This window comes from Dermacentor variabilis, chromosome 3 (genome assembly GCF_050947875.1).
Source record: "Dermacentor variabilis isolate Ectoservices chromosome 3, ASM5094787v1, whole genome shotgun sequence".
In the NCBI taxonomy this organism is placed as follows: domain Eukaryota; kingdom Metazoa; phylum Arthropoda; class Arachnida; order Ixodida; family Ixodidae; genus Dermacentor; species Dermacentor variabilis.
In genome coordinates, this window is record NC_134570.1 from 177,648,056 (window position 1) to 177,661,321 (window position 13,266).

General features: G+C 46.4%; 1 protein-coding gene across 4 annotated transcripts in view; it reads right to left on the reverse strand.

The window, feature by feature from the left end:
• The window catches only part of LOC142576542 (monocarboxylate transporter 12-like), an 89,337-nt gene that overhangs the window by 8,734 nt on the left and 67,337 nt on the right, over positions 1–13,266 (reverse strand). For 3 of the 4 annotated variants that reach the window (XM_075686708.1, XM_075686706.1, XM_075686707.1), the window contains exon 2: positions 2,043–2,214. In XM_075686708.1, the coding sequence (XP_075542823.1) occupies positions 2,043–2,172 (130 nt within the window). In that variant the 5' untranslated portion in view covers positions 2,173–2,214. Of the gene's footprint in view, positions 1–2,042; positions 2,215–10,986; positions 11,404–13,266 lie in introns of those variants that run through there. The other variant, XM_075686705.1, reaches the window with a different exon arrangement.

The following is a 13,266-nucleotide window of genomic DNA, read 5'->3' on the forward strand; positions in this document are numbered from 1 at the left end:
ATTCGGGAGAATTGGCCAAGAGTGGGCGCATACTGATATCACATACGCTGTGCCGTACTTTCCTGTTCGGGCACGTACTCAGTGACCCAAGTTGTCTACCAGGTCCCGCAGCAGGTACCAGCAAGTTATCCACTTAGACACATATCCCGTGTTGACCCATGTTGTTTGCTTGGCAAGACAGCAGTCAGCACATAGGCCTCCTTAGTGGTCCACGCTAGTAGACGACTTGGGTCTCCGGGTATGCGAAAGAGGTTAGATACAAACAGAAGCACTGCAAAGTTGGTAAACTTCAGAAACGATGCTGATTGCACTGAAGCAGTCAAAATATTTCTTGTCTTATAACGTGTAGACTCGTGTAAGGGCCGCACTTTTTCTTTCACAATTTTGACGAGGTGCGGCCCTTAGACGGGACCGAACTAAATGGTTCGGTCCTGTCTAAGGACCGCTACAAGATGGTTCTAGATACTATATGCCACTACCAAATGGCTCTCGCGATCTAATGGTGGCACGAAGTACGCAGGGCGCGAACATTCGCCGATGCGCGCGCGCGGTATCGGGGCTCCAAACGCGATTGCTTCTCCGTTGGAAATGTATTTTCCCCAAATTTTGGGCTTCCAACTTGCGGATGCGGCACTTACACGAGTCTGTACGATATTTCGGAAAAATAATTCAATCTTGAAAATAGTGCTTATTCTGGGCTCACGTCTCTCGCGCTACACCAAAACAATAGATTATTGATATACCCACACGTATTTTTTTTTCCCGTAGCACTAGTATTCAGCATACAGTTACTATGCTGACTCTAGAGAAAGAGATTTCCAAGAAAACTGGAAACCACAAAGACGCCACCATGTTGATATCTGTCATTGCGAAACCAAAAGTAATCAAAACATCTTGCAAAAAGAAGCGCTCACACGAAAAACGTACGTGTGGACAATGTGTAAAATTCTTTCCGCGTGTTTTTTAAGACGATACGATTACTATTTGTAAATTTCGAAGTAAAATTTACGGTACTTGAAACGATGCATTTGCAAGCGCCTGAACTAAATAGCGCCACTATATTAAGAAAGGCTCGGGATCGCGTTGTCTGCGCCTGCGCGCCTGCACAGGGCAGCAACATTGAGGCGCCCCGCCCGTTCAGTTACCGATTTCAACGCACTACGGGGAATTTCTCCTCTGTAGTTGGTAGTATTAACTGTGCGGCCTTTGGTACTTCGCGAATATGCGGCTCTTCATTTAGCGCTTCAGTGGAAATTGTTCGGTCGTGGGAACCTTTCGAGCACAGCGATTCAGAGCCCCTTATTTGATTCAATTCTTGCTCTACAGGGTGCGGAGATAATTAGAGAAGGTATTATCGTGTCATGATTGCTTGAGAAGTACAGGCTTTTGTACACCGGAGTTCGGCTCGCGTCAACAGTGGTTGCAGGTCACCTGCGTAGTATTTGCGCCCAAATCGCAGCCCCCAACCTTACGCACGAAAGGAAAAGACATGCTGTCCTCGCGGCATTTGGCGCTTTCCTCAGTGATTGAGAGATTGTAACATTTTTTTGTTAATGAGCCAAGTGGTTTTGCAACAACCTGGCAGATGTTGCCCCTGTCATCATAGTATCTCTTATTATGAGAATAAGAGCGAGGTTACGGCATAATTGTATACCATTAAATGTCGCGAAATAGAAAGGAAAAATACAGCTAGAGTGCAAGTTCACAGCTTTCCACTAGACGAAATGATATCCTATTATTTCTTCCTCTGAGAAAGAAATGTATGTTCGTCGCAACGAAATAATGATGTATAAATGTAGGAACTCATTGCACATTTTAGGAACGCGGCAGTTATAATGGTTTTACCTGGCGAACACCGGTAAAGAGCGAAAATTAGGAATAACCAACAAAGCAAACAGTAAGCCTATGTAGAGCGCTCAACAAGCACTTAAAGTTGTTTATGCTCGTTTATTACAACAAGTGACCCATCTATATCATTACGCGTACGCCAGTCGGAAAAGGAAGTAGTTTAATGACAAGCGACAACAGCTCTTTCCTCCTACCTGCCGTCATCCAACTGTGCACGCTGTCCGGACCGTAGCGAGGTATTCCCTTCTTTCCGTTCCTCGGAGAGTCGGCTGCGCGTTCCTTCTTCTTGTCGGCACAGGCGGACGTCTGGTCCGCGACTGTCATGGCGACCACGGATGACAGGTGCTTCTAATCACGGGCCGTGCACTGCAGATGACGGTTAACGTAAAGAAACACGCGAATAATTATTTCAACGCTCTCAGAGCCAATCAACTACGACCTGCGAGTGCGGCCAGTCGGCCGTATCATTGAATCTCGAATGCTCACGTTGAGCAATCTCCGCAATGCGCAGCCCCTTTCTCGAACGAGAACACGTGGAGCGGCCGCCGATACACCACGTCAATTCATTTCTGACGGACCCTTCTTGGTAACCAAACATTACCACGCTCCGTCTTGCCTGCTCTGTTTGGTACGGTGCCAGCGTTATTTCATGCTATTGAGCAATTGTACTGTCACAAGAAGTAACATGTGCCGCCCGCATATGTGCAAGACGCCCACGAGTTTTTGCTGTAGGAGCCTTCAAACTGTCTGCACTCTTCCCTGACTGCCGCTCTAAGACGTCCTGTCAGCTTACGGACCGAACTCGCCGTAAGCTGCAGACGTGCGCGTAAATGGCAATGAGGGTGTAGCAAGCTTGTTTCGGTTGTGCCCCGTTGCGCAAAATTCGTCTTCTATGACACGGCGTGGCGGCACAAAAAACGATTGCTCGCCCGCTGCGCAGGTTCGTACGCTGGCTCTCTTCGGTGTCCAAGCAACGCCACGAGAGCCATTCCGCTACACAGGTACAGAGAAACAGAGTGGTGGAAAGTGCGCGGCTGCTTGGCAACGAAATAGACTTATACGAGATGCTCCGCATCTATAATACAGGGTGTCCCAGATAACGCTAGCCAAGCTGGCAGACACAAGTAAGGACTGGTGTAGTACACAAATATGAGAACTACGGTATTCGGTCGCCAGCCCACTTTCACTCCCCAGATAATTTTTGCGCATGAATTAGTCGGCTATTTCAAGAAAAACAATTAATAAATTAATAAACTTCTTAATTTTTGAATTAAGGGCATGACTTCCGATTGCAAATCTGTTATTGCTTCCTTAAAGATCGCATTCAGTCATTTTCGGCTCGAACTGCCGCGCTGGTTCAGCGGATATATGGTGTTGTGCGGAAACGCCCGTGTCGCGTGCATTGTGGGCACGTTAAAGATTCTCCGGTGGTCAAAGTTAAGGCGGCGTCCGTTGCAACTCCGGTGACCGGCGTTCGTTGCAACTACTGCGCGGCGGATAATAAAATCGGGGTTCTGGCACGTAATATCACATCAATCATCATTTTCGGCTCGCTGTGTCCTGCGTCATTATTTTTTTCCATGCTTTACTGGTAGCTTGGGAAATGGAAAAAGCACCGCGTGAATACGCGCCCCTATGCCGCAACACCAGTAGCCCCAAAAGTCATTCGAATAATCTCACTCGGCTCTGCTTGGTGGCTTATTCTCATACGGTCGCTCATTGGCTAGATGAAGAAGTCCGGGTGAGCTAATTGGATGGTTGAGCACTACGTCACGCGGAAGCGATATTATCGCAGAAAGTGATCCTTCGAGAATGCGGCCCCGGTCCTCGACAACCGCATGGAGGCGGCAAGCTGTCGGTGTTGGCCTCGGCTGATAGCGAACTGCGAGTTCCGCATAACGATCGCAGCCTACGCGATGATGGGCAGTGCGTTGTCGTTAAGTAAGCTTCTCAGGTGACGATCTGTTTTTATAACAACATTTTTTCTGATAAGACCAACTGCTGTCGAAAAACACCATTTGAAACTGTTCTCATCAACTCAGGTGAATCCGCAAAAAAACTGATATTCAGTATTGGTATGTCAGGATGCAAGGGCAGGGCCAGCGTATAATTTTTAGAATAATTGGATAGTTAAATAAAAGAAGATACCGTAAGACCGGCCTAAATAGAAGAGAAGAAATGTGCAGCAAAGTAGAAAGATGGAGACGATAATCAGAAGAGAAATTACGGTTTGCTATCCCTACGCGTGGGGATCGGAGAAAGGAGGGTGCATAATTATAAGCAGAGAGAATGACAAACAATAAAGACACGATCACAGCCGCTCGCAATTACCGCACACTATAACAGTACAGTAGAAATTTCGGCATTACAAACACCAATTAGGGCTCACTTGTTGGTGAAGGTCTGTTTCTCTTGAAAAATATAGCATTGCCTTCTTCGTTCTCGGCTGCTATGGCTTAAGAGGTCCACATTTAAAAATGGCTTTTTTCGAATATCATGTGTCTCCAATGAGAACTAGCGCATTCACCTGCGATTGTTTCCAAAATTCATCAAAGATGTCAGCCTATAAGTCTATAGACTGTTTATTGAGTAATCTACAGATGTGTCAATAGAATGTTCACAGACTATATAGACTGTCTACAAAAAATTTGAAGCGTGGACAACCACACAAAAATTGTTTCATAATAAAAACACTCAATTTTAAAACACCTTCAATTTGCCGCAGCTCACACAACTGCATGTCTATACTTTTGTGGAAACATCGCGAGTCAATGGCAGCCACCACTAACAGGCTACGCACCAACGGCGTGGCCTGCTAAAACCACTACCATGCGGGAACCCCCGCACAAGACAAATCTAGAAGTGCGTCACAGGACTGGCTCGGCAACATGCGTATTCGGAGTTAACCAACCGGACCTTGTCTTTACCACTACACTGGCCTACATGCCGGTTGAGGTTGCGCTATGTAGATTATGTGACAAATGGCTTACACGGCGTTACACAAAAAGTTGCTCGGCGGTAGCAATGACGGAATTACAAACAAAAAAAGACAATCATTCTTATGGCACGTCTGTTGGCTTAGCGTGGAACAAAAATAAATCGAAATAATTGTACTTCATACGCAATACGCATTGAGATTCAAAGCATTTCAGGCCAAGAAACAGTGCTCGTCCTGTGTTCTGCCCTTTTTGTGTTGATGTGGTTCTCTACGCTGACCCGAAGAATGGATACAAACACACACACAAACAAGCGCACGCGCGCTCAATGAGAGAGGTGTATAAGCTGATGTCTGAGTCCTTTAGTGACCAACCGAAAAGTACAGGTGGACGAATACCAAATTCTTCAAATACAAATATAATATTGAATAGTCAACCGAAGACGCACATAGGTATATACAGTGAAAATATTTATTTGACTGTTATTAGGTAGTATACCCCTGAAGCGACTAGTGCAAGAAATTATTGTTATCTATCAGAATCGAATGATCAGTTTTATAGACAAGTTCCCTAATTTTGATTTAAGAATTGCGCCAATAGCTTCTAAACATATTCAGTGCCTGTTTGCAAATGCAATGAATGGTCGGTGTAAAACGCTAAATAAATGGTTGCCGATAAAAGATCAGAAGTTGTAGACAGAAAAAAAGAAGAGCTGCTGAAGGACTTGGGTGGCTTAGACACACGTAGAAGGCCCGTTGCACACACACACAAAAAAGAACACTGGTCATAGCGTAAAATACAAATGTGCTATTTTACTAGTCTGTCAAAGACACTATTGACAGGCTCCAAACAAAAAACACAAGTTATCATGTAGGCTCCCAAGGCGAAACAAAAAGCAAAATTTGCGTTATCAATTTTGTTACTGCACTGGTTCGAAATTTCTTTCGTGGTCTTACTTCTTGCAATTTGCTACGCTTCTTTCAGCAAACGTAGAAAGCAACAAGATGGCAATTGTCGGTTGTTGCGAGATACTTTCTTAGTTTCGAATATTCGAAAATACCTAATAAAGCCAAACGCCTTTATCACGAAGCGCTTCGCACCTCCGAAATCTTTCATTACGCAGGTCACTCCCTTGTAAACTTCGGGTGCCGCACCGTTCGTAATAGAGCAGGCGAAGCAATCTACCTATGTCAAAATCTTCATTTACTATGAACTAAGTACATATTGTGCGAATTAATTAAGCCTCCAATATTTTCCTGCACACTTCCTGCGAGGAAATGCGCGACTGGAGTAGACGCAGTGTCATCGAGGTTTGAGGAATGCTCATCAGCGGAATTGGTAGTTGAAGCATGTTACAGCTCAAGATTATCGAGTGCGACTGTCGCCTGCCTCGCCAATATTCAAATCAAATCAAATTTAATGTTTTATTGCTTGGTCAATGCACAGTTTCTTCGTCGCTGCTGCCCGTCGTCGATATTTGCTTTCATACGTTCCTTGACGGTCCCAGACATGTCGTCAGTGCTCAGTTCCGACGAAATAAACGCATCGGCTTAGAGTGGGGGGGGGGGGGGAGGATGGGGGAGGAGGAAGCTACCATGCATGGCTCCTGAGGCGTGTGTACCTTCCCAGACGGTATTTGCTAAAGTGTTGTCCAGCGGCGCTTCTTAAGCGCACCGCGGCTGTGTGGTGGCTGCGGACTGAAGCGGTGCTGCCGCCACGTGTTCTTTTCTTTCTTTTCTTTTTACCACCAACAAATCAACTATCGGGGACTCCGATATCCCTTGGTGCATACAGGCAAATTCGCTGTAGGGGCGTTCGCGATACACATAAAGGATATTACTTTGGACGGTAATGAGAAAACCTTCATTGTACAAGTCATTTTGTTGTAGAGGCATTCGACTGTATAGTTGCTTTTCGAATACGAACACCAACATTTAGGAATATTTGATTCGTATTTTAAACTTCGAATATTCGCCCACCCTATAATGGGCGGTGCAATCGACGCAACTGTATAAGGGATGCACAGGCAGTGAGGTGTGGTGTCGAAAAAAAGTTATAAGGGGCGCCGCAATCAAAGCAGGCTACGAGAGCATTCCTCCGTGCCGTTCCTACATAGGAATGCAAGTATCGTGGCTGGGAGTCGAAACACCAACCTCGTACTTGGCAGCAGAGCTCCATAGCCAGTGAGCCGTCTTGCGGCTTCCCTTTCTGTCTTTACCACCATCCATTGATTCAAAGATGTCATACTGTAGTTGTAAACCTTTACTGACGACTCTTGCGTACAGTCAACACAGGCAACGTACAGGCAACATTCAGGAATAGTTTTTTTCTTGTATTTCTCAACAATCACTCCGTATCTTACAACAAGCTCCGCATTCGTCTGAAAATCAAATCACCCTCATCTGGATCCCAGCACACGCTTGCGTTGTACACCCCCACCTCAGCAACCTCAACGAGGTTACACACTCCGTAGCACGAGGACTAGTCAACCGTGCCGGAGAGGGTGCAGGTGCACCCGCAGGACGCGACCGCCTTCCAAGGTACAACGACCTTGTGAAGTCATTTTACCTCGCATGAAGAACATTCCCCACCCCTCACCGCAACTTAAACAGAGCACAGGCAACCACCCTTCGCCTGTTACAAACCAATACATACCCCTCCCTCACACGCTATCACATCATATACCCCGTCATCTACCCGAGCCAGACGTGCAAGATCTAGAAAACTCAATCAGCAACACTCCCCCACATGCTATGGGAGTGCAAACATCAATACCCAGACATTAATCCCGTGACCCTCTCGTCGAGATGGCACGCCGCCCTGCGCAGCTCCCATCTCGACGACCAACTCTGGGCGACCCAGAGTCACGCACAATTGTGCGTGCGTGCGTGCGTGCGTGCGTGCGTGCGTGTGTGTGTGTGTGTGTGTGTGTGTGTGTGTGTGTGTGTGTGTGTGCGTGCGTGCGTGCGTGCGTGCGTGCGTGCGTGCGTGCGTGCGTGCGTGCGTGTGTGTGTGTGTGTGTGTGTGTGTGTGTGTGTGTGTGTGTGTGTGTGTGTGTGTGTGTGTGTGTGTGTGTGTGTGTGTGTGTGTGTGTGTGTGTGTGTGTGTGTGTGTGTGTGTGTGTGTGTGTGTGTGTGTGTGTGTGTGTGTGTGTGTGTGTGTGTGTGTGTGTGTGTGTGTGTGTGTGTGTGTGTGTGTGTGTGTGTGTGTGTGTGTGTGTGTGTGTGTGTGTGTGTGTGTGTGTGTGTGTGTGTGTGTGTGTGTGTGTGTGTGTGTGTGTGTGTGTGTGTGTGTGTGTGTGTGTGTGTGTGTGTGTGTGTGTGTGTGTGTGTGTGTGTGTGTGTGTGTGTGTGTGTGTGTGTGTGTGTGTGTGTGTGTGTGTGTGTGTGTGTGTGTGTGTGTGTGTGTGTGTGTGTGTGTGTGTGTGTGTGTGTGTGTGTGTGTGTGTGTGTGTGTGTGTGTGTGTGTGTGTGTGTGTGTGTGTGTGTGTGTGTGTGTGTGTGTGTGTGTGTGTGTGTGTGTGTGTGTGTGTGTGTGTGTGTGTGTGTGTGTGTGTGTGTGTGTGTGTGTGTGTGTGTGTGTGTGTGTGTGTGTGTGTGTGTGTGTGTGTGTGTGTGTGTGTGTGTGTGTGTGTGTGTGTGTGTGTGTGTGTGTGTGTGTGTGTGTGTGTGTGTGTGTGTGTGTGTGTGTGTGTGTGTGTGTGTGTGTGTGTGTGTGTGTGTGTGTGTGTGTGTGTGTGTGTGTGTGTGTGTGTGTGTGTGTGTGTGTGTGTGTGTGTGTGTGTGTGTGTGTGTGTGTGTGTGTGTGTGTGTGTGTGTGTGTGTGTGTGTGTGTGTGTGTGTGTGTGTGTGTGTGTGTGTGTGTGTGTGTGTGTGTGTGTGTGTGTGTGTGTGTGTGTGTGTGTGTGTGTGTGTGTGTGTGTGTGTGTGTGTGTGTGTGTGTGTGTGTGTGTGTGTGTGTGTGTGTGTGTGTGTGTGTGTGTGTGTGTGTGTGTGTGTGTGTGTGTGTGTGTGTGTGTGTGTGTGTGTGTGTGTGTGTGTGTGTGTGTGTGTGTGTGTGTGTGTGTGTGTGTGTGTGTGTGTGTGTGTGTGTGTGTGTGTGTGTGTGTGTGTGTGTGTGTGTGTGTGTGTGTGTGTGTGTGTGTGTGTGAATTAAGACATCGGTGCAAGGGATTCCCACAAGATTACGGCCCAAAAGTTCTGACTGAAAGGAACAGCTCTTCCCGCACTCGCTACTACAGCGTTGAAGACACTTTACCCGCTATGTAGATGGCTTTGATTATGTTAAAGCTGGTTGCACTGCTACATCAGCTCGCAAGCACGGTGACACCAGCACGAACGTGAGTATAACGACACGTTCTGCGCCTCTCTTCCAAAATTTAAAACACGTGACACGCTGAACATCAAATATTGTCTGAGTGCGCTCTTCAAACAGACAGCATGCAATCGGCTCTGATACAGCTACATAGTGCACAAACATATGAAGCTGGGATACGCAGGGGTTCTGTACTGCCGATGTGACCATATGCAGGGACGCGTTCGTTCGTAACTGTGTTTCTCGCCTAAAACACCTTCGTAGGCTGAGAGACGTGGCAATGTTTAGGGGTGCGACGTGAGTTCGTGTGGTTTTCACCAAGTGGGCGGCGCAACGGTGGCGAGGCTGACGAATCAGCTGATGCAACGATCCGTACTTCTTCTACACATGTGTGAGTGACGGGCTTTATCCCGTGCAGAATCTCGCAAAGAAACCGCCAACGGTATGCAAATAACTTCGCTGCGACAAATGCACGCCTCCATGTGCAAAATTCTTTTATTTAAGCGAAAATTTCTCTTTCATGCCTCAGCGCAGTTTCGCGCGTCTGCTCGGTCGTTTTTTAGTGCGATAAAGTTTGCCTGCCCCGAAGACGGTGTAATCGAAACAGCACCGATGCCAGAGACAACGTAATCGTCGATCGCTTTGTGGGGGTCTCCGGGCCTTCGCTTCTTGCCTCGGCTGGCACGCATTCAGCATCCCACAAAACGCGGTGAATAGCGCGAGCGCGCACATTAGTAACATGCACGTCGGTGCGAAGCCGTATAGCACAATACTCCTGCGATGCGGGCAGGAAGTGAACAGCTGTGAGCATGCAGTCAACAATAAAATGAAATTGATGCATATATGAAATAATGAATGAAATGAAATAATGAATAATAAATGAAAATAGATGAAACAATTAAATGAAATGAAAATGATGTGCCTATAGGCACATAATGCGTGCAAATATAAATAATATGCAAATATATTTGTATAATACTTATTTACAGCGTTTTAACAGCGTTTTGTACTTTGCCATCGCTGCGAGTACTTTGTCTTTTGAGCAAAACTGCCGTGATTATTATTTTTATTGTACAAGGTGAAGTCCATAGCGGTTGTGTAGTTGTAATGCACGGGCGCGTACAAGTGTGACGCGGTAAGCGATTGAAATTAGGTTCTAGCCGAGCGCTGACACTAACGATGCCAAAAGAATGTAATTAAAACAATCTCACGCGCAAAGAAGGAAGCTGATATAAACAAAACGTCAATACCTATACACAATCCGAGCGTTCATAGCCGCGTACATATACCCATTAGAAAATTAGGATCTCGCGAAAAGACATGGGAAACAGTGGAGAAGGAAAAAAAGGAAAGAAGGAAATGAAAAAAGTAAAAACAACAGACACAAACAAGAATGCGTTATTTCAGGTCGTGTTGTTCAAGCGCGCTGTATCATTTCTATGGTCGTATAAGTTCAAAAGATCCGAATTCAGCGCTATGCCTTCGGAACTTACACGTAACCTGGTCTCCGTTATGCCTCCCGAAATCAACCTACCCCCATGTTCGACAATGTTTAGGTTTCGAAGGAAAACTTTCGACAAATAAAAAGCCACGAAAGAAAAGGAAGGCAGACAGGCAATACAACTTAATTGGCATGCGCGAGGCCTGCACCTTAAGTAACCTCGCTAATCTGTAGCTGCAAATGAAGTTACTACGGGAGGCTTATGAGGAATACGGCACGAGAACCATTGGAACTATTCGTCTGCAATATGCTACAGTAAAAAAACGACCACTCCTAATGCTTCAATAGCCCCTCGCCACCTTTTTGACGTTCACTAAAGCAGAGTGTGGTTTTAACCCAGAACAGTAATTCCCCCCTTACTAGGAAAAGGAACGTGCTTGTACTCACGGATCTGCTCTTCGGCGACACTCATAGTCCAAAACCAGCCGAGGTTCCGTGCGCGAAAGTAGCAAGAAAAAGCGCCAGTGAAATGCGTCTAACGTATTCTTCGGGCACACGACTGGGTCTTAGCGGGGCACTGACCTGTCCAAAGGATCCCGTCCGCAACTGTCTAAACATGCAAGCGCGTTCTGTTTCCTCCGAGTCAGCCGACGGCACGTTAGCGAAGATGAGGAAAGAGACTGTCGCCATGAGCGCGAAGTCTTGTTGCCACCCACATCATGTGCGCAGAGTGCTGGGACCTTTCCATTTCAGTCATTCCCGTTTTTACTCTCCACGCAGGCTTATAGCAGGCAAGCGCCGAGTACGACGCATTGCAGACAGATCAAGGAAGAGCGGCTCGTGAGAGCGGATCCTGGAGGTATCGGGGCTTTCAAAATCCCCGCGCTGTGGACGCGGCCCGCCCAAGAGCAAACCGGCCGCTACACTCGTAGGAAAGTAAAAGGAAAAAAAAACAGAAAAAACATGGGAAGCAAAGAAAGAAAGAAAGAAAGAAAGAGAGAGACATACAAACGAATGTTGCAGCGTGCAACGTCGTACAAAACGACGCATTCGTCAGGGCAGGCGAGGGCGCGCGTCAACTAAACCAGCCGGTCCGGTGCGGCTGCCGCGCTCCTGCGCCCGCCCCTCTCCCAGTGCTCCCCCTTCACTTGTACGCGCGAGGACCGACTCGAACGCGATGTTGTTTCTGGAACGGGAAGTGGGCTTTTCCGTGGTTGCACGCGTTCATTCATTCGGCGTTCTCAGATGCGCAAGCGGTCGTTCGTCGCACGTGTCAGGAAGCGGCAAACGGCCCGAGAATTAGGCTCAGGCCTTGGATAAAACACGGGGTAAAAACCGTGCTATTGTAGGGGATTTGTTTTTCCCGTTTCTGACGCTTACTACTTCGTGGAAACTTAAAGGGTAAGTGGTGTAGCTCGTGTTTTCTAGTTCCTCATGCGCAGATACTCTGTGAAAAAGAAAGAAAAAAAGGTGTCTGCGCTGACCTTTCGTGTCTTGTTTTTGGGTCCCGAACGTGCTGTACATTGATGTGTTGCACGAATTAAGCCGTCGTGTACTCACATTCTTAGTATTCGGACTTATACACTGTCTCGAGCGCAGAAAAAAAGTATAAGCGCAGTCTTTAGCCATTCCTCCTTCATTGTTCGCGATTCTTGCGGGAAAAGTAATTTTGCACGTACTGTGTCATTTAAACGGTTCCGCACTGATTGCAAAAGGTTTATTTATTTATTTATTTATTTATTTATTTATTTATTTATTTATTTATTTATTTATCGACTGATTGATTGATTGCTTGATTGATTCTTCATTGGTTTATGTGATGGGAGGCGAACGCAAAAGCCATTCAAGTGTGGCTTGAGAGAATCCTTCGCCCCCATACTGGCAAAGACAGCAGCAGAGGCACACACATCTTGTTTACATTGTCGTACACTTTGACGAAGCCTTAAAATTAAACAAATCAATAATTAGCGCCCTACACAGAGCGCCATGCGTTAGCATACATCTCTTCACATCAGCACCAAGCACCAGCGCAACACTTCATTACCACGTACGCATTGTAATAGTGACGTTTAACAATATAATTAAATACAAACCAAAGGCAGCGCTGAAGGTCAATTTCAGGCTAGAAAGAACGCGTAGAAGGCAGATAAGTTTGCTTCGCGAATATCGATTTGTTTTTTTATTATTATATTCATTTAGTAAACGCGGAAGTTTGCTGTGAAGCATTTGCCGACCGTATCGAGAGCTACAACACGGAACATGCCATAGGTATGTTATTCTTGTGTTATATGGTACTTCCTTTGGGTGCAGATGTACCAACTCTAGGAAGAGACAATTATGACGGCCATCATTTAGGCGATATTCACGCAACAATTTTACTCATATCTGTCTTGTGCTCCAAATATTCTAATTTTTTTTTAAAGAGCGGCGCAGTGGAATGCAGAATTGGTACATTCTAAAACTATTCTCTAAACATTTTTTTCATTACTGATAGCCGTGAGAGGTTCGATTGTGTAATAATCCCCCAGGCCAACTGACAGCAGTTTATAAACGAAGCATACAGGGCATTATAGATGAACAATTTTACTTACTTCGAAATTAAGTAGCGGTTTCAGTTCAGAATTCAGGTATTGCACCTAACTTTTCCAATATCGCATTGACATGCTCATCCCACTGCACTGATTCTGAAAAATACATAAGAAGTACCCTAATAAACCTAACTAGCTC